The sequence below is a fragment of the Acipenser ruthenus genome, chromosome 28, assembly GCF_902713425.1.
Source record: "Acipenser ruthenus chromosome 28, fAciRut3.2 maternal haplotype, whole genome shotgun sequence".
Lineage (NCBI taxonomy): Eukaryota > Metazoa > Chordata > Actinopteri > Acipenseriformes > Acipenseridae > Acipenser > Acipenser ruthenus.
This window is the reverse complement of record NC_081216.1, coordinates 17,171,232-17,193,426: the sequence shown is the minus strand read 5'-3', so window position 1 is coordinate 17,193,426 and position 22,195 is coordinate 17,171,232. Positions and strand designations below refer to the sequence as shown.

At 39.0% G+C, this 22,195-nt stretch overlaps 1 protein-coding gene across 15 annotated transcripts in view; it reads left to right on the top strand.

The window, feature by feature from the left end:
- LOC117435165 (serine/threonine-protein kinase BRSK2) overlaps positions 1 to 22,195 on the top strand; it is a 222,016-nt gene that overhangs the window by 187,472 nt on the left and 12,349 nt on the right. For 3 of the 15 annotated variants that reach the window (XM_059002909.1, XM_059002907.1, XM_059002913.1), the window contains exons 13-20: positions 1,297 to 1,362; positions 7,637 to 7,697; positions 9,207 to 9,864; positions 10,666 to 10,714; positions 11,346 to 11,469; positions 11,965 to 12,145; positions 13,750 to 13,839; positions 17,874 to 17,921. In XM_059002909.1, the coding sequence (XP_058858892.1) occupies positions 1,297 to 1,362; positions 7,637 to 7,697; positions 9,207 to 9,864; positions 10,666 to 10,714; positions 11,346 to 11,469; positions 11,965 to 12,145; positions 13,750 to 13,839; positions 17,874 to 17,921 (1,277 nt within the window). Of the gene's footprint in view, positions 1 to 1,296; positions 1,363 to 7,636; positions 7,698 to 9,206; positions 9,865 to 10,665; positions 10,715 to 11,345; positions 11,470 to 11,964; positions 12,146 to 13,749; positions 13,840 to 14,307; positions 14,345 to 17,873; positions 17,922 to 19,732; positions 20,182 to 22,195 lie in introns of those variants that run through there. The other 12 variants (XM_059002911.1, XM_059002908.1, XM_059002916.1 and 9 more) reach the window with 9 other exon arrangements.

Below are 22,195 nucleotides of genomic sequence, written 5' to 3'. Positions count from 1 at the left end.
AACGTTTTTTTTGTTTTTTTTTAATGAAGTGTAAGGTTTCATTCTCTTGATATCTTGCCCATATTCAGAATTGTTTTTTGTACTGTTCTCAGAACGTACCTGTGGTTTATACTGGGTAAGCTCAGAGTAGGCAGAGTGAAAACTCACAACTTTCATGACTCAGTTTTTTATTTTTCTTAAAAATATTCCCAACATAAAACCAATGTCACTTTACAATAATTGATTTTGAGTTTCAGTGTTTTAAAATAAAATATCAAACAGAATGAAATTTCAATGTACCATTTGTAATTCAGTAATATGAGAGAATTGGTCAGGGGTCTGAATACTTCTGCAAGGCACTGTGTGTATATATATATATATATATATATATATATATATATATATATATATATATATAAATAAAATAAATAAATAAATAACCAAACACAAATGGCTTTGCCTATGGTGCACAACTTCAAACTTGCGTTGTATAATTGTACTCGGCTAGGTAAATTAGCCATGTCATTAGGTAGCCCAGCATGAGTTCAGGGGAACCAGGCTAATGGCTCATTTTTCGAATTGCTGCACTTTGAATCTCAGTTGTATGGAGCTGATTACAAACGGGGTCTGCGGTGTTTGCCTTTCCTGCAGTTCAGCAGCCTCTCCAGTCCCAGAGCAAGGCCTGCAAAGTGGAATTAGTAACAGATATTTGGTATACGCAGTCTCTGTGTATCAGTCCAAGCAGCCTGGTCTGGTTTAGTGCCTGAGGTTCTAAAATCAATGTTCACAGCTCCCAGTATCATTGTGTAATTCAATGTTTTCATTTCCAGCACCTTTTCTTAGCTTTGAAAAGGATTTACAGTAAAGGTACAGGACTGTTGTCTAGAACAGCCCTCTCATCTCCTCAAGAGTTAGTTTCAACACTGAACAAGTTACAAAAAACCTGAACTACAAGTCAAGTGCAGTGAAGGTACAATAAACAAGTATCTGCATTGGACTCATGTGTTCCTTACTTTCTACATTAACAGCCATGAGCATGCTGCTTGATTTCTGGTATTTGTACTCATGAGCCGATCAAATTGAGTTTAATGAGTGTAGTTAGTTTTATACTGCGCTGCAAGTTCGGATGAGCTCAGAAAAGGGTGCTGCTGCTGAAATTGGGAGTAATTGGTTTTAAAACATCTCACTATGCTGTGGAGAATAAGTAGCATGACTCCAAAGAGGGATGTCTGTTCTGTTCTAGCAGCAGGTGAAATGGGACAGTATGGGTAGGAAATAACTGATTTTCTCTGTTCACTTTGTTTCCCCCCACTATAGTAAGGCTCTGTTCAGTAAAAGCTTGGATATCTCTGATGCCAATCCCAAATACAGCAAAGAAGAAAGGTATTAAGTATTTCTGTCATCTCCCTCACTACTTATACAGCAGCTTAAAGATGCAGTGTGGCTTTTCTTTCAAGAACGTGGATTCACAGGCATGATTTATTTATTTATTTATTTATTTATTTTTGGGTAGAAAATTCTAGTACAGTCTTTAATATAATAACTACCCAGAATCAGATGGCTAGATAGCGCAGCAGGCTATTCACTAGCCATTTGTGGATTTTGAGTCCGACTCAGAAAAGTTACCCTCCTCCACACACTTAGACACAGTTGTCAAGTTTTTGTTTGAATGAGGCCCTGGACTGAATGTCAGTGCTGTTTCAGGTCAGGATTAAGGTGCGCTGACTAAAACCAGTTGCGTTGTCACAAGCAAGAATAAAAAATATATATATATATAATCAGAATATAAAAAAGAAACCCTAGGTTCACTGTACTACCCACCCCCACCCCCACCCAGCGCTGCCAGATTTTTTTTTTGCAATGCCCTGCCAAATTTCGGAAGTAACCAGCCAAAAAGTAGCCCAATTGTGTTTTTTAAACCAGCCAAAAACCTGTACTTCCATTTAAGACTTAATATTACATTAAATATTACAAAAGCATGTTTATTTAAAATAAAGAATGACACAAGTAAATAATGTCAAATGGTTTATTTATTTATTTATATATGGGCTTTGCTTGTTTTTTTCTCACAATTTACAGTACAAACACAGCTGATTCTTATGTGATTATTTCAAATGCGATCCACGATAAAAGTAAAATTAAATTGTCCTGAACTGACGGCGTATAGTCTATAAAACATTAAATAAAATAATAAATTCAAATTAAATTTGTACTGATACAGTTTTTAATTTGTTACAAATTAAAAAAAACAAAACTTTTTATTTCTCCCTATTTTACAATTAAACAAGAACCCCGGTCAAATGCATACGAATGTCAATCATCTGTAAGAATCCCTGTATTAACCAGTCCTGAGGATTGAAGTAAGCAGGTTCACCATTTTCTTCAGCAAGATTTGTGTGATGTGTCATTTTATTGGATGCTGAGCTTCAGAACAAAGTCACGCCCCAGGAGGAGGGTGTGGTATAGTATGCAGGGCATTGTGGTGATTGAAGTCCTGCACTGATGATGACCTCATAATCAAAAGTAATAGAAAAAAAAAAACATGCACGGTAAAAATAGCCAAAAAATAGCCAAACTGCCAAAGACAATATTTACCTGCTTGATGTTTTAAAAACAAGCCGAATTTGGCTAGAAAACTGCCAGTCTGGCAGCCCTGCCCCCACCCCACTCACCTCACACCCCCTTGGTTTAGGAGAAAACTGAAACCAGGCCTCTAGTCAGATCTGTGTTACCTGTCCCTTGAAGGCTTCTCTTCACTGGACCTGAAGCCTCCCTGTCCGGCAAAACCAAACTAAAGGACCGTGTCCTCAACTCATCTCCAGCATCTCCGGTGTAGCGGAGTCACTATAACCAAACCCTGTACCAAACCCAGTAACAGACCATATCCCTTGATTTGAGGGTAAATTGAATGTTTTCTGAACTTTTTGATGTGTGAAAGTAAAAAATTGGTACTTGGGTAAAAATGTATTTATTTATTTATTTACTTATTTATTAATTATTATTGTATAATTATAAAAATAAGAATGAAGCCAAGATTAAAGACTGTACTAGACTTTGTTTTATTCAATTTCTTTAACTTTTCACAAAGTGCAGACTTTTTTCTTTTATTTTTTTAAAAAGCTGTGCTGATATAGGAATTCTGATTAATACCAAGTCCTCTGAAAAGCAATACTGCATCTTTATCTAGCGGCCCTCAAGTGCACAAAACAATGTCTTGATGGCTGAGGTGTGTTTCTCCCCCTTTTTTCTTAGAATTCCCTCTTGTATTTGGACTGCTATTTGGACTGCTTTTTTTCCCAATTATTTTTTAAACTCCTTTTTCCCCTCTCTCGGCCATGCTTTGCTACTGTGAGATTTGCACCTTATTTTTTCTTGTGGTGTTGAATGCCTGTGGTACGGGGGTCTCTCCTTTTTTTTAAACTTCCCACGCTAACTCCCCCAACCCACACAGCCCCAGTCTCTCACTATCTCCCCCCACCTTCGCACAACTTCTTTAGAATACTGAGTGCCCTTGGGAAAAGTTGCTCCAGGGGCACTCGTGCAGTTGAATTTCATTGCGATTGTACATATCAAAGACTATCCCTAGGATTATGTTACAATTATGGCATCCCTATCCGTATCAAAGCTTTTAAAAAGCACAGAATAACGAGAACTATGGTAATTGCAATTGTTTAATGCTAACACTGTATACAATGCCCAAAGCCAACACATCTTTATCACATGTTTTGTTTTTTGGTACTTTATAAAAGCTGCTAGACACCATAATTCAAATATATTCCTAGGGTAGGGGTAGGCTCACAATTGAAGCCAGCATTGGCCATAAAAGCGAAGGTCTGTCAGTGATCATATTTGAGCAGCAGTGCTTGAAACTGGGTCTGAATGCTGTGAAGTGAATATAAATACCAGGAGAGCTAGGAACGCACTAATCCACATTATATTAACAGCACTGAACTTCACAAACATAGCCACCCACTAACTTCATCTCAGTGCCTCACAAGCACACCTATTATACAACCTCAAAGGTGACTTGGGTTATGAGAGCCAGCTTGTCGACAGTGCTAGTGCTTTTAATGCATAAGGAGTAGAGATATGCTAAACTTGTGCTGTAGGCATAGATTGCAGATATCTAGAGTATTTTTGTGGTGATAACTTCTCTGCTCTATATTTTGGATTATAAATGTGGGGTACAGTGCAGCGATGGAAATAAGACTCCTACTGCATAACAATTTCACCCAGGTTTTACTACAATTCTGATTAGGCACAGTGTATAGCTAACAAGCTCAGGTGTGCATCAAATTGCTGTGCAATAGGTGTTGAATTTCCACTGTGAATGTGTTTTCAGTAGGGGTAATAACTCTTAACTTCGGCACTACCCAGAAGGTAATGGCTGTTTAAACAAAAACTGTCTAAGGTAATGTCTGTAATGTATGGTAATGACAAGGGAGTCAGATGTTGTTTTGTAGGGGATTATTTATGTATTTGCTCGGTTTAGGGGAAAAAAAAAACTATTTTCCTGAAACTAAAGTAATGTAATAAACCAGTCATGCACATCAATCCACTTTATAATGTAGGCCTCAAATGCGCAGTTCTGTTTTAAACACATGTCATAGCACACATGTATTTTCATTTTAAAACATGATATCTGGTAGTACACAAGGTCAGTAAACTTCTCAGTTTCCATGCCATGCCTTCCAAGAAATCTCTTACACTTGTACTTCCCCTGTCATTTCACCAGAACAGTGTCTTCTGGGTCTGCAAGAAAGCATGTCAGCCATGAGAGAAACCAGCTGGTTGGTTAATGACAGGAAAAAAGGTCCTGAAGGGTGGGGAAAATGTCATTCTCCAGGTGATTGGGAAAGTGCAAGATCTGCTTTTTTTTTTTTTTTAACCTGTTTAAGTGAAAATACATTTATTTCAAAACTGATCCTTTGAGACCTATATAGTGAATGGGTGGGTGTGCATGGTGTGAAACATAGATGGAATTATTTTGTTAGCTACAACTGAAACCTGTTTCCCCAAGACCACCAAACCTCTACAGAACAAGCTGCTTAAGGGAACTCGGTGGACCTTGAACCTGCCCAATAAAGCCAACGCTTGTTAGCAGCCTGCATTCAATGCACAGCAGCAATGAAGGTAGAAGTCTCACAGGCTTGTGCCAAATGGGGCTTGACATTCTACAGTATGTAAGGGCAGACATCATAAAACAAGCATTTCACGCTTATTTCCAAAAGTAATTACAAATGCATTTGCACAATGCTCTCAATTATGAAAAAGTGAAGTAAACAGCAGGTAAGTATGTAACTAATCTCAAAGAGCTGCATGCTCCATTTACTTGAGATTGTTAAGCGTAAAGGTTTGAAATACAGACAAAGAAACTAATGGTTAAAGCCTAAAACTTCTAAATATATTCAACTGATTTAATTACGCTTTTCTGTTTAATTGATTTTTTAACAAAAGCAAATTATGTTACGGTCAATTAAAACAGCAGACCTCATTGCGTTAATCTAGTACTTAGCTGATCGTGTGTATCTACTGTGTAAGGATATGGGTCAAAGCTCCAGCCACATTCCTGTTTTAGCACACATGGTTATTTAGAAAATTGCTGGCGGAGAGCAAATAACATTGACAGATGAGGATTTCAAGTTTTATTATGAAAACATAAATCAGTCATTTAGGTGTCGCTTCATTGTTTAGAATTCTGTGCAGCCAGGATTCAAAACAATAAAAGACAGTGAAAAAGCAATTATTCCTGGATTGAAATGCACTTTATCCATTAGTCTGAACAGTCCATCATAAATTTTGAAACCTAGGAAGGTAGAAGGCATTATTTAAAAGAGTTTCCCAACAAACAAAACAGAAAATAACAATGAAAGAAAGCTGTTTTTTGACTCCACACTACTTCGATATTTTTGCCCTCATTGAACATGTTTCATGTTTATAGGCACACATACACAACATCATCTGTTTTTTGCATTATGACTTGTTTCTACCAAAAACTACAGGCTTATTGTATAGCTATGTGCATTCTGATGTAGAACTTCTGTGTAGTTCCTATAGTTATACTTCCAGATATTGTACTTGGAAAATTCTATCCCAATTCATCCGAACAATACAAACCGTGAAGTTGAAACGTTTTTTGTGTGCCATTCACCTGCAGGAAATATCCTGCAGTGATAGCTAACTAACTTTTTAGTGCTCCTTCCAGGTCTCCCTTGAAGAATGTCCATCAGCTGAAACATCCATTATCACACTTTCTTGTTTTCCGCATGTATTTTTTATTACCTCATTTGATTTTGTCTGCCGGCCCCCCAGCCTGATTCAGCACCCCACGTTTCTCACGACTCCCTTCCTACCAGGATTGCAGGTTATCGTGAGCCTGTGTCTCAGCGGCACTCTCAAGCTCATTGTATAACTCCAACATTTTTCCTTATTACACTTGGAGAGGCTTCAGGCCTCTGCCTCCCCAAGAGGGACTGCATTTCTCATAAATGCCAGGCTCTCTGGTCCTTATTACTTCATTTGATCCAGCAGGACCCTCACCACCAGCTTACAAATTCAATTTTCAAAATTGTAGGAAAAAAGTTAACCGTGGAACAAAGGCGCACAAAAAAAAAAGAAATCTAGTTCTTAAATGGTTTCCACATTTAAGACATAATTTTCTAGTTATGAAAACTGTTGTAATACTTCGTGATTCTGATTAGTAATATTTCTTTATAATATTTTGGTCTCAATTCACTTACTGAAAAGGTACTAGGGTGCAGGTGTTTATCTATAGCGTTGTAATTGAACCATCTGAAAACAAGTGAAGAACCATATGATTCTCAGCACAGTAAAATAGTTTATTTTTTAATATATTTCAAGGGGTGCAATTCTTACCATGTTAAAAAAAACTTGTGAGATGCCACGTCAGTTACAGTGCAGTTTGATTATAGAGCATTTACAGTGCAACTAACAGAGGTGTTGTAAGACCTGGAGTAGCCTTGGGATCTTTAGAACGGTACCCTGTAGCTCAGCAGAATGGATACAAATGTGCAAATCTCCCCGAAGAACAAGATGCAGATTTGGGGCACACAATATAACTGTATTGCCGGGACTGTATTGCTCATCATGATTGACTATATGGTACTCTGCAGTGTGATGGTATAGGCAAGAATAGTATACTTTTAAAGACTGATGCACACTCTTATCCCCCCCCAAAAAAAAAAAATCCAGCATGCTGTTTCCCCTTGAGTGATATTCACAGGTATTGATCTCTCCCCCGAGCATGGAAAAAATAACAGTTGAGAGAAGAGAGCAGGAATGAGTGTTTTGCCTTAGTTTCATGAACTTAGTTTTGCAGGAATTGTTCTTTCTTAATGGCAAAGTACAGTACGGCAAAGTACAGTACAGCACCGTCATCGCAATTCAACTTCGCAGCAGTAGCAGCTGGGCAGTAACCCTACTTTACTACTGCCCAGGCCAACTACTGTTCTAGAGCCTGATTTCCTTGTCAGCCGTCCTTCTAACATGGCTGTGGTATCTCTTTCTCTCTCTCTATCGCTCCCTTTCTCTCTCTCTCTCTTTCTATCTCCTCTCTCTATCTCTCCCTTTCTCTCTCTCGCTCACTCTCTCCTCTCTCTCGCTCTCTCTCTCTCTCTCTCTCTCTCTGTTCTGGCAGGTCACGATCAATCAGTGGTGCATCCTCTGGCCTCTCCACCAGCCCTCTCAGCAGCCCCAGGGTGAGTATGTGCCACTGCATTGAACACTGCTGCTTAACTAATCATGATCAAGTATTCCTTTTTATGTCAATATCATGTTACAGTCGCAACTGTCATTGTATTAGTCCCTGAGTCAGATAGACCCCGGACTCGTGATAAAATAAATCAGGTCTGTTTGCTGAACAGTCAGCACCTTAGTAGACATGATGTAAACAGTGCAGCTTCGGGTACCACGTAATGCTGAAAGGGGAGAAAATGTTAAAATGATCAGAGCTCCTCATCAGTCATTTTCAATGGATCTGCTGCAGCTGCATGCATGTTGATAGTGGGCACTGAAGCTGCAGCACAAACTAAACATGGTGTCTTGTTTTCTTATGTTATATGTTTCATTCTGGAGTAGCTTGAGATGTCATTCTGAGTGCTTCTAGTTTCTGTTGCTCCAATAATGAGTTATTGTGTTTCTCTAAATCTGCCTTTGCATGGCTTTCAGCTCTTTTGATCTTGTCTACAGAATCCTACAGTGGTGATTTGAATCCCATTCAAATAAAGTGACAGTTTGCCCTTTCGACTCTGCCAACCACACTAACTCTACATTTATATAGAAAGAGTAGACTGGGCATTGTCACATGATTCAAATTGAATGAGGAAGGCTGTTCAGTCCCGGCAATTAGGATTCTCTCAGCAAGCGCAAAGCCAAGTTTAAAGGCAGACCTAGAGAATAATAATAACTCAAAACTGGAACAACAGAATCTAACAACACATTTTATGAAAATAAAAATCTGCAGAGCAACATGGAGAGGCTGTTCTTTAGTGTTGTACCTTTTTGGAGATTCTAAATTTAAACATGTTTGAAATGAAAGGTTAAACTAAACAATAAAGGGGTGAAGGCAGTAAAAAGTCAAACGGTGGGGAAAATGTAATTCAAATAATTTTTAACCCATTTAAAGAAGTGGTCATTTTAGCAGTACGGTTAACATTCTTTGCATAGCCCTTGATGGGTCAATAGATAAGCTTAGTTTGAATACATTTAGATCAGATTCCCTGATAGTTGAGGCCACAGCTCTTGGACTCTTGACTATAAAAAGGGATACCAAGCCAGCGTCCACTTAAACGCTTCCATTTCATACTCTAACCGGCGTTCTCGCATTCGCTGTTTGCCGATTCTGTTGTATTTGCTTACGCCTTTGCTTGCTTGGTTCCAGCTGGTGAATTTTGTTTTCAAAAAAGAAAGAAAAAAAGATGTATATATAATTTATTTTTATATTTATTTTCTGAATGCTTGTAATTTTGTTTTACACTTTTTTTGTGTCTGTTGCCTCTTGACGTGTCGCTGAATGGGCTAACCGCATGTTTTTCTTTTTTTTCTGCACTCCCATTTTCCTGGTTTGTTTCCATCTGCTAAATGTCTCCATTTATTTCTACCCCCCCTCCCAAAAAAAAAATACTGCTCTTGTATTTCACATTGTCATGTATCCATTGCTCTCTCTCTCTTGGCGTATCTGTGGTGCATGCTCTATGCCCGCGTCTTAGCCTATCAGAAAGTTTTTTATTCCTCCCCAGACTCCCAACCTTTCCTTCTCCCCCCGCTCCTGCCCCACCTCCTCCTTAGACCCCGATCCCAGCAGGACTGTCTCCCGCACCCCCAATTCGCTGCAACCAAAGACAGGGCCTCCTCAGCCCAACCCAAAGACTCAAACCCTTCCCGCAAAAAACAAACTGGCCGAAAAGCCTTTGCAGTCCACCAGATCCAACCCACTTCCTGCTGCCGCTTCCACTCCTATTCCCGCCAACTCAGAACCCACCACCCCTTCCCAGCATCCCCCTGCCCCCAGCAGCCAAGTGCGCCACCCTCCACTTACGGCCCCTCCACAACTCTCCATCCCCTCTGTCCAGGTGACCCCCCTGTCTCCTCTCAGGCTGCACCACCACCACTCTGCTGCCGGTACTGATCCAAACACCAAATCTATCCCCGTCATACAGGTGACCCCTCACCCCTCCCCTAGGGGGAGTCCTCTCCCTACCCCCAAGGGAACGCCAGTCCACACGCCCAAGGAGAGCCCGGCCAGCACACCCAACCCCACGCCGCCCTCCAGCCCCTCCATTGGTGGGATGCCATGGCGGACACGCCTCAACTCCATCAAGAACAGCTTTCTGGGATCGCCCCGCTTCCACCGCAGGAAACTGCAAGGTAGGGGGGAGCTGTTTGTGTGCTGCATCAGACTGGAAAACACCAGCCAGCTCTCTAGCAACTCTTTTTCTAATAGCTTTTCAAGCAACAATGGCAACTGTAGTCACATGGGGCATCTTACTTTCCCCAAAAAAATTAAATTGTCATGTTCAAGTAAATATGGGCGGCACGGTGGCATAGTGGTTAGCGCTGCTGCCTCACAGCGCCAGAGTCCTAGGTTCGAATCCGGCCTAGGGTACTGTCTGTGTGGAGTTTGCATGTTCTCCCTGTGTTCACGTGGGTTTTCTCCAGGTACTCCGGTTTCCTCCCACAGTCCAAAGACATGCTTTCCAGGTTGATTGGTCACTCTAAATTGCCCTCTGTGTGTGTGTGGTGCCCTGCGATGGACTGGCGTCCCGTCCAGGGTGTAGTCTCGCCTTGCGCCCTGTGTATGCCGGGTTAGGCTCCGGCTCACCGCGACCCTGTAAAGGAGTAAGCGGTTAATGATAATGGATGGATGGATGGATGTTCAAGTAAATGCTTTCACAGTTGCCTTGTGTTTCATGGACTAAAAGGTTGACACATACATTTGGTAACACAATGACACAATATCAAGTGCTGCCTCGCCCCAGTAAGGTAAGTTGGCCATTTACAAAAATACAAGACCAATGTGTATTTGTGCTGAAGCATACATGAGTTACAAATGCAAATAAATATTAGTCTTAAGGATGGAAAACAGTATGTAGGTTTTTATGAAAATGAAATACTAGTTTTTTCAAGTTTCCCTGAAGCTATAGCCTGTATCTTTTGTCTTATAAACAGTACCTACACAAGAGGAGATGTCCAGCCTCACTCCAGAATCTTCCCCTGAGTAAGTTTCGTCTTGTGGTCTTTTGATGAGCTGAACCCTTGAACACATTTCCAGTGCTTGCCTTTACCTTTGAATCGAGAGGGCGTTGTGGAATTATAACACTTAAGTGGGACCCTTAAATAGTGTAATATTTTAGTTCCACTTTGCTAAACGGGCACAGCAGTGCCTTTTGAAGTTTTCTGCAAATGTTTGGGAGTAAGAAGCAATGTTGTCACTGATAACAGGGTCATGCTCTGCTCTACAAGCTGGTAGTCTTGTACATGTTGTCCAGCTAAGACGCATGCAAGTGTGTGAAAGACTTGTTAAGTGTAGCAGTTTGGAGTAGTGGTTAGGGCTCTGGACTCTTGACCGGAGGGTCGTGGGTTCAATCCCAGGTGGGGACACTGCTGCTGTACCCTTGAGCAAAGTACTTTACCTAGATTGCTCCAGTAAAAACCCAACTGTATAAATGGGTAATTGTGTGTAAAAAATAATGTAATTGTATGTAAAGATAATCTTGTAACAATTGTAAGTCGCCCTGGATAAGGGCGTCTGCTAAGAAATTAATAATAATAATAATAATAATAATAATAATAATAATAATAATAAGTGTATACCTTTTAAACTCTTTCCTTCTCTCTTTTACTTACAGACTTGCCAAAAAATCCTGGTTCGGTAACTTTATCAACCTGGAGAAAGAGGAACAGATTTTTGTGGTCATCAAGGACAAACCATTGAGTTCCATCAAAGCAGACATTGTACACGCCTTTCTTTCGGTAAGGACCTCTGGTGTTAGGGTAGGGATGTTGGGGGTCAAAAATACCTTTAAAGCTGGGTTGATGCGTTTGCTTAGTTGAGCAACTAGTTGTGTGGTAAGATGCACAATCAAAATGCTGGCAGTCGCGCTGTCCACATATCCACCACCAGATTGAGCATTGTGGGCACTTGGAAGAGCACACTATCTGAAAAATCACTAGTGAAAAAGGATCTTGGAAATCTTGAGTAACATTAAGAACTTGTACATTCATTTTAAGGACTGTTTTGGTAAATGCATCTCATACATACTTTTTTCAAACTGATCTAATGTAGTTAATGAAAGTGCTGACTTTATTGTATTTTTTTTTCAGTTTGAACAGATTTGATTAAGCAATTTTAAAATAAAATGGATTCAATTAAAGCTAACCTGTGCGATACTCGATTAAAACTGCTCAATGTATATCCCTGTTGGGCGTGGTGCACAGACCTGACGTTCCTTGTTTGTTTTCTCTTAGATTCCCAGTCTCAGTCACAGTGTCATATCACAAACAAGTTTTCGGGCAGAGTACAAGTCAACTGGAGGCCCCACGGTGTTCCAAAAGCCTGTCAAATTCCAGGTTGACATCACATACACAGAGGGCAACGAAGCACAAAAGGAGAACGGAATCTACTCGGTCACCTTCACACTGCTGTCAGGTAACCATGGAGACCAGCTTGAGGGAGGGGGTGAGACACAAAGGCTATCTGCAGGTCCAGGGCAACAGTCTGTGTTACATTATCGGTGACCTGAGCTACAATCCTACCATACAGAAAAGAGCAATGTCATGAATTGCTTAGGTTCTCTTTAATAAAGTCCCTGTGTTTTGTTTTAAACTCATGAGACCATCAGCATTGGAAGGATTGAGTGGGACCTTTATTTAGACCAAAGCCTGCATCAATATGTTTAGGTGAGGGTCTGTAGATGTTCTGTAGACGGGACAGTGGTGGGGTAGTGATATTATTTAAAGATTGTTTAAAACGTGGATGGAAAGTTTGAAAAATGACCTTAAAATGAGAACAACTGCCCAAGTTAGACTGCATAGGATTTCATACACAGTAAAAATAAGAATGTGGCAATAGACAATTTCTACATATATACTCTATAGTACCTAGTTCCATTAAAGGTGGAACAACTTCAGCAGTAAATATTTAAACTTTGGCCGTCTCTTGTAGGCAAAATTCCCATCTTCTATCTAGACCCTTGTTCTATGCAACAGTATTGAGGAAATGGGAGGCAGCAACAGTTCTAAGCATGTTGTGTTATGAATGCCCCTCATTAGAACACACTAGAACACAGCAATTATGATTGCTAAAAACCTAACTGAGAAACACCGGGCGTGCACGGCTACAGTAGGAGCAGCAATGTAATTATTATATAAATTTCATCCGTGTCCCATGTAACTTTACAACATATTGCTTGAGAGATGTAAAATGTAATATGCAATATCTCAGTAGAGTAGGAACTAAAACAGCACCCCCTCAGTACTAATGCATCCTATATATCCTTGTTTGCTCATCACTATATACATCCCTTACCTTGTTTGCTCATTACATACATTCCTTGCCTTGTTATGATATTTTCAGTAATTCTATATGGTTCTTATTGCAATGAATGATATATGATTCTTTTTTCCATTAGTCTGTGTTAAGGTGCTTTGATTTTGGGACTGATTTTCAGTTCTAGTTGCCTCCCATAGACAATATGTAATGTGGGCTAGATCAGCCAGTGTCTTTATATTAATAAGCACCAGCACCATCTAGTGCACAGCAAAACAAAAGGAAATTTGATGTGTCAGATTACTATATGGAGTTGGCGCTTACTTTAATTAAAAAAACACACATACTTTGGCTAGCTTATGTTAAATTTGTCTATAGCAGGCAACTGAAGAGCATCTCTTGAAGGTGAAAGTACCTTTGCTTACAAAATTTTAAAAAAAAACAGTGTAAGTTTGATGGTCCGAGCTTACCCCCACCCTTAATCACAGTATTCTTTCAGCAACACAGAGGTCTTTAGAATGCAGGAACCAGTGTTCAAAGGCATAAATATTTATTGTGGCACTGGATACTTCACATAAATTACAAATGACTTAACAGGTTGAACATACAATGACTGGCATTCACACAAACAAAATCACGACTAACCACAGGTAAAGGACAGAAATTGCTCTTGGCTCTTGAATTGGTTCACCTGTACTCCTCCAGAAGTCGTGGTCTCAGCACTGTACTGTATCTGACACTCTGCGCCTCTTACTTCATGGCAGGACCTAGCCGTCGTTTCAAGCGAGTGGTAGAAACGATCCAGGCCCAGTTATTAAGCACACACGACCAGCCTTCAGTCCAGCAGCTGTCCGGTGAGTATCCTCTCCGTTGCTTTCAAATCAGCTGCTGCCGTTCTCCGCATGACTGAACCCATGACACTGCACCAGTCAACATGGAGGGGGTTCTAGAGTCATCACTGTCATGGGACAGTGAAGTAAAGGCTGGGTTAAATGAAATGCTTATTGGGAAACATAATATGCCATGCACTTCATATTTGTGTGTGTCTCTGTGTGTGTGTGTTTATATCTACTGTAGGTAAGAGTAAGCCAAGTTTTCAGCACACTAGAGATTTTTTTAAAAGTTTAAATTTTTTTCACAGTCCTATTTATCCATCTATGAACAGGTACACAGTACCAATATATATACACACACACAGGCAATAGTCTGCATATCTGTGTTGGTAGTTGCATTAATATTGCTATAAAAATGTATCATAACGTGATCATAGATATACAGGAAATATTCAGGTATTGTATATTAAAACATGTTATCTGCCGTAGAGTGCATTGGCTCAGGAAGGACTTCAGAGAATCTTCAGTATGTTTCTGGCACGTATAGTTAGTCAAAAAAGTATTTGGTCAAAAAGTTGTGGAGTAAAGCTATCTTAAAAGAAGGGAAACACTGGAGCTTTTATAAATGACCAAATACTTTTTTTTTATCTGTTTTATTCACTGTGTAGCCCCCCCCCAATCACTTTCACTGCACCTCTTTAAATATCCCACCATGTGAGGTGGAAGAGAACCCCGAACCTGCATGTGTCTGCAGCGTGTCCTGGTAGTTTTAAACTCAATTACTATACCAAAGTCCCATTCTCTTTACTTCCATTTTCATGCAGGCCAAGCTTGTGTGGTTACCGGCAGGTAGACCTGTAGGTCTGTTTCATAAATTAAATAAATAGCAATAAATAAATACATAGAATAAAGCCTTCACAACGTCCTGGTATTGCCTCTGTACTGAGGTGGGGCATGTCCTTGTATGTTCAGCTCTGCTTTTGTGTGAGCGTTCCTCAGCCTGGAACAAGGTCTCTTGAAAGTTCTTCTTAATTTCACCATGTAGGGGTCAGTCCATAAGTTCCTTTAAAAGCCATTTCCTAGTATTGACTGTCCCACCCAAACAACAGGGCTGGGGAATCCAGCTGTGCTGCGCCTCGCAACCCTGTTGGGATGGGTTACTTAAATGATGTCTCCTCAAGCTCAGCAAGCAGGCACCAGTTAAATCTGGTTTGAACAGATCAAACTTTCATCCAGACAGTAATACGTATCACCTCTAAGTCACAGATTTAAAAAACATAAAAGGAAACCTGTTTAACTGTTCAGAATAGTTTCAGCATGGGCCTAATTGCATGCATTTTAGTACAGTAACACATCTTGACAAAGTAGTGAAAAAAAAAAAGGACTAGATTTCCCTATCCTTGACCCAAGCATCGCACGACACAGCTGTGATTCCTCACTTTTATAGTCTGTCAAACTTAGCTGTAGAATAGAAGACTTTCCTTCTACAACAATTAGTGTAAAATATCTAATATGTAATTCTTACTGTGTCATTTAGATACATATATTTTACAAATGCAACAATTTGAGTGGTACTCCTATTATGAATTTTCTGTATTAGGCTGACCTATTCATATCCATTACTCCACTTCATTCCATGAAGGTCTTGCCTCTCTTTCTAGGCAGGAGTTCACATCATTTGTTCTTCCATCACTGACTGTGTTAGTTGCAATTGTAATTAAGCAATGGCAGGTAGATAGACATTGTATCAATGTCCAAATACAATGAATTTAATCCAGAAGCTTTAAGAAGAATGATTAATTAAAAATGAGTCAACTTCATTGTGATACATTTGAGTTGTAAATGTGTGACGTTTGGTTGCCATAATGAGGTAATTTTATTTACAGGAATGTTTATTTTTAATGTTTGGTTTTTGCATATTGATTTATAGGAAATTAAATTTGTAGTACATAGTTACTGCAAGTAATGTAAACGTAGCATTGCAAATGCAATTGTGCAGCACTAAGTTAATTGAAATCAACTTCAGTCAAAATGCCTTCCGTCAATAAATCAATCACAGGGTGACAGAGGGGGAGACCGTCTTGTTGGAACTGTGTGAGCAACATTTCTTTTTTTTTTTTTTTTAAATGTTTGGTTGCAGTTTTCAGATTTTCTTTTCTTTTAGATATTTGGAGAAAAAAAATCACAAATATTTCTAATTTTGTAACCGCTGAATTAACGGAATTCCAATTTTTATGACATTTTAAGGAGTTGAATCAAACACCTTCAATTATCAATTATCTTTAAAACCTATATGCAATGAAGAGAAAATGTTTTCAACAAAGAGATAATGAAAGATATAAACAGTTCTGAACACATTTTCGTCCCTTACCTGCAAATAGGGCGAAACTGCATTTTTGTCTATTTTCAGATTAAGTGACTGAAACAGTAACACTTGTAAAGCAAAAAAGGCAAAAGCAGTCCTTCCTGTTTACAAAATCCTTAGCCCAGCATGACCTTCTCTATCAGGAGCATTCTATTACTTGTTATACAACAAAAAAATGTGTGGTTGTACTGCTGTGTTTTACTTCAAATATTAACATTACAAATATATCATTACAGAGCAATGCTGCAACAATGTTGTTTTCAGTTGCATAGAGTCAATCCTTTACAGACCAGGAAATGCCTTTGTGATCAATAACCTCAAGAAAAAGTCTGTTTTTTTTTGTTTTTTTTTTATTAATATAATGACATTGCAGTTTCACCCTTTTGGTAGCACAAAGTAAGACAAAATGAAACTGAACTACAAATGCAAAAAGGGCAGAATTGAAATTTATTTTTAAAAATGGGATAGAGTGTTGATTGTAAAAAAAGTCTTCTTCCTCACATTGCCCTGTAAAATGTGTAAAGAATTAAATTATTTATGTAATTTATAAAATGTTCTTTCAGTTTTCCAAAAGTAGAATTTTAGTAGTTTCGCCCTATTAGCAGGTAAGGGACTTTTTGCACTGTTATTTACACACACACACACAATTTCCAATGAGAATGGTTTGTGTGTCTTGGGATTTTCAGTAACTGCAGTATCTCCTACACAAACGCGACAGAAGCATATTGATTTTCAGAATGCGGTATTATGTTGTTAAGTTTTATTACTGAAGGGCCTTGGTTGAAAGTTGAGTGTAATGATTTGACAGCCCCTGCTGTTGCCCCCTGTGGGTGGAGCAGATCTGGTGTGGATACATTCAAATAAAGTTGACAGGGAAAATGGAAGGCCACCTGTGAGCAGCGGGTGTCGGGAGACCTCCCATTCCCTTTACTTAGGGGCTCTGTGAGGGGTAACGCTGCCAGAGAATGACATTTCTCATCTTGCCCAAGTAGGGGGCTCTACCTGAGTTAACCACTCAGCCTCCTGAAACCAGGGCTTTTCTACTGTGTGTGAGATCAGGATCCTTTCTGTAAAAACAAGTAAAAGTATTTCCTTTCTTCAATAGTTCTGTTAATTAAGAGTTTGATTTAAAAAAGGACCTGTACCATGTATCTCCATGTAAATATGAGTTGTAATGTATTTTAATGTGAAAAGAACATTAGTTGATTTAGATGTAAAGCATACTTTGACAAATATTTGAATTATATTGAGAGCAACGGTTCATTCTCACTATTGTTCATTCTTATAAAGTAGTACCTGTAACAATTACTGTCAAATATATATGTAATGTGTTTTTACATAAAAACATGTGTACAACTGCACCATTAAAAATAAAATGTGTGCAAAAGCTGAAGTCTTTTAGACTCCCCACAACTGTACAAACATATATGGTAGGGAACATCATCAGTGACATGCACATTAAAAGAGGTTAACCGTTTACACAAATATGTTTTTTTTACATAATCACGTACGGGATAAACTGTCCACGTCTAAGAGAATGGCTGGGGGTCGTATACACAGTACATGTTTTTTGTTTGAATATTGGAAGGAGGGCTGTGTAAGCATCCCCCATGAAGTTGATTTAACTTGGTGCTGTTTAATTACGAAAGAACCGAGGCAGCATGTCTTAACGTTTCCCCCTGTAATCCAGACGCCACCCACTGTATGGAGCTGCTGACTGGCAGGCTTTCCAAATGTGGTAAGAGCCCTTCTTCCTTTTTACCCCCTCCCTCCACACTCTCCGCTCTCCCACTTCCTCATAACCCCCCACGTCCCGCGCACACCCCTCTGCACCGGAGTCACACTGTAGAGCACTGTGGTTTATTGGCAGGATAGACTGATTAGAGAGCTTAGCCAATGTGAGCAACACCATCATGCAACACATTGCAAGTGCTGTGAACGCATGAAATAGTGGACAGGGCTGCTTCTGGAAATATCTGCTGATAGATTGCCATGACCTATTTTTTAATTATAGGTCAACTTGCCTACCGGGGTACAGATTAGCCAGAGTCTAATACATGCGGTTATGTCTAAGCAAGATGGAAACGAGAAAGTCATCACAGTCAGTCGCAGTGGCTCTGTGTTATGTTTTTTTTTACATGTCTTATTAGCATGGTCTGTGGAGCCAGCTGGCTGCTCACCAGGGTCACTTTAACAGTTGCATGATTAAAGCTGTGACCAGTTATTGACAAAATTAAAAATAAATAAATAAATAAATAAATAAATAAATACATTTTAAAAAATCCATATTTAATGCATGCACTTCCATGGCAACTAAGTGTGTAATTTAATCTCAATTGACTTATCCTGGTGAAATAAATCCGTACATGTAAATGCCCTGTACCAGGGTGATACAATGTGATTACAAGATGTTGTGTTTACAAGGCCTTTACCATGTTGTTACAAAGTAGTTACCATGGAAAAGCAGCACCAATCTGTTATTACAATGTAACTACGGTACATGGTTATTCATGCTATGTAAGCTGAATTCTAGATGGGACTGCAGTTAGGAAAGTGGTAAAATATTTAAAAATTCTTCTCAAAACAAATTATAGAGCTATTCATAATCACCTTCTTAATGCACTAAAGTATCTGTCATGTTGAGATTCTAATGGTCTATCCACACATATTTCCAGAGGAAAGCTGCTGGTCTGCAATGTGGGTTATTTATATATTGTGTATCGGTGTTTGTTACATTTCACGTCAGCACTGCCTGGCATGTTCACTCCTGTGATGCAGAACGTTCTTTATTTGCTTTTTTATAATCAGCTCATGTTGGAGTATTGTCATTTTTGAGATTGGTGGATGTTTGTTTGGATATAACAATATCTTGGGGCAGATGCAGATTTTGCTGAGAATTTCTTCAGGTATCTCGGAGACCAGTATACCTCATCATAGCAACACATTGTTCAGGGTCCTGTAGGTCAGGCAACAGAACCACACATGTTCTGCTAAATTGTACATGCATGCATGGAGATTATTGAAAAGGGAATTAACTGACATTTAGAAACCTGATGTCCAAAGCCACAATAAATCCTTAATAAAATCAGCCCTGCCTTTTGCTACTGTACTCCAACTGTACATAGCCATCATTGTTATTTTAAAATATAAATCTGTAACAATAAAGAAGACCGCACAGCAGTAGTAGATTTAGGCAGCAACAGTAAGTATATGGTTAGCAGAGAATGTGCACTTTTAGCCTAGATTAATTTGAACCTGTTTCTGAGTAACTTTTGTGCATTAGCCCACATATTGTCAGTTACTGTGCCTGGAGAAGGATGACTATGATTTCCACAATAGAACTTGTAACAAAATCACAAAGAAAAGAAAATGTTCAAACACAAGTATAAACTCCAAACCCACTCTGTAAACAGCCAAGAAAGTTTTCAGCAAAAGAAAGGGATTTGCGAATAGGCCCACTGTAAAACGCTTAACAAGAAACTAGCTCTTCAGAATGAACACTTGAGAGTAATGAGTGAACTGAAGACAGACAATGTTCTACATCACTAGGCTGTGAAGTGAGGCCCCTTTGAGATCTCTGTTGGACTGTGCTCATCCTGGACCCAGAGTGGGGGAATACGGACTTGTTAAATCAACTTGCTGGTTCTTGGCAGCTGAAAGCAGCCCTCTTCCAAGGGGCATGCGAGGCTAAATGAATCGCTGTGCCCTCTCCGCTGGCACCTATAGGGCAGAGAGTACATGTACAAGTCCAGGAAATTATGTACTAGGGCTGAACAATCTGACTGCTTATACATCTGTCTAATGATCACCTATATTAATAGAATATTGTATGTTTGCATCTAACAGAATTAAGTTAAACCATCAATCAGTCTGTCTATAAATCGGTGTGTGTTTAGTGTACTGTATGTGTCTGCATTTAAATATGCTATATGCACATTTCTTAACCGTCCTCCTTATTAGTAACAGCAGAGAGATATATACAGTAGTGTATACAAGTTTGTGTGTGTATATATATATATATATATAAATAATATTTATTGCCAGTAGCTCAGAGCCAGCTGCCCAACGTTTCGATATGTTGTACATATCTTTCTCAAGGGAGCATGTCTTTATATATATATATATATATATATATATATATATATATATATATATATATATATATATATATATATATATATATATATATATATATATACATACACATATATACACATACACAGTACACTGTATATTCTGCTCTATGTGTAAGGTGTGTGTGTACAGCATTAGAAACGTAGAATCTGTAATAGTTGTGTGTTTAAATATTAAAACCTATGTGATTTCAAACATTGGTACTGCATCTTTCTGTCTTTGTTTTACAGTTGTCAACATCTCTTAATATAATGTACATTATGTATATAGAGAAAGTATACACAGACATGTACTAAACCGGTGCAGATAGAAAGATGTATTTCCAAAGTCTCACTTTTGCCTACATGTGCCTTTGTGTCCTATCACGAGTGACCCTAAAACCCATTTTCCCTTGTACAAGGTGCAAGCACCTGTATTATACTTGGTAGCAAGGACCCTGTGAACTCCAGTTCACCTCATTTTTAGGGAAAGGAGGGGTGAAAGATAGTGAACCATGAGCTCGCATTCATTTAATTTTGAAAAGGGAGTCGCCAATCATCACTGGAGCTTATTAGAAAAGAGAGAAAGGACTGTTTTGATGTATGGCAGCTTACCGTGGTCATGTGATGCATTTCCAGAAAGAGAGATTATCCGGTTTCTTTCTTTTTTTTATTTTATTTCATTTCCACTTAATGATTTATAACACGTTGTGCAATGAAACCAGAGATCTACAGTCATTATCTCGTTCTTTAAGCGATTAGACTTAACACAGTAGGAATTACCCAGGATTACAGTCTGGTTTGGGAAGTAATTATATCGGACCGGTTCATAATCCATAGCAATTTCCAACGACAAGGTCATTATTGTGTGGAAGTGAAGACACAGAAAATTGATTTTATTTTTCCCTATTGTTTTGTGATGACGTTTCTTGAAGGTTTATAAGGATTACAGACCTTTTGTGTCCCAAGGGTTGGCCTAAAAGGTATAATCTAGGAAGAGTAACTATTTTACTTTAAAAGCATTATGGGTACTTCACTTTCTGTTTCATAAGCATTAAAGTGCTTGTTCATTGATGGTTAAAGATCCATTCTGGATGTGTAGCTAGAAAGCTGCTGTGCAAAAGAAGGCATATAAAATCATTATTGTTTCAGAGTAGCACCATTCTCTATATGGTCAAATGTCTGTTTGTTTTTTTTTTATATCATTTTTCAATAATTATTTTTCAAAGCTCCTAAACACTGGGCTACCTTAAAATAATTGCAAAATCTGAATTTTTTCTTGCCTTGGAAACCAGGCAAACCGTACAGTAATTTGTCAACATCAGAGGTGTCATGAAATTAAGCTGTCGTTGCAGAATTCTTTATTTATAAAGAAGCAACTCCCATGGTTAAGCTTTCTTCTCTATTATTTACTGCGCTGGTTGTTCAGAGGCTCGGGTCCCTTTAGATCTAAATCCCCCTCCAGCTCCGAATTCATCCCTGCGGTAATTTGCATCTGATTCTGAGCATGCCCAGTGTGCGTATGGTTCGCAGTGCTTGGCCTAATTATCCTGATCTATAAACTCCTTGTTTACTAACATGGCCTGTTCTGACAGATGGGTGAGTTTCGTTTTGTGCATAATGGGATATTCTGTTGCGAGTGTTGTTCTAAGGCTTTCCTGTCAAGTTGTTAAGAGTTAAGTTGTCGAAAGAGCACACACTGATACACCTCCTTACTCCCTCGACAATCACTGTTCTACATAGTAGAGTTGGAAATAGTATTATTGCGCTCCGTGCATAACACAGGTTAACCCATTTCAAAGCACAAAAGACATTTCAGGCTTTTCTGAGCTAAATTAATCCCATATGAGCCTAATTCTACATAATATAAAGGCTGCAGGGTCAGGTGTAAATAACAAAG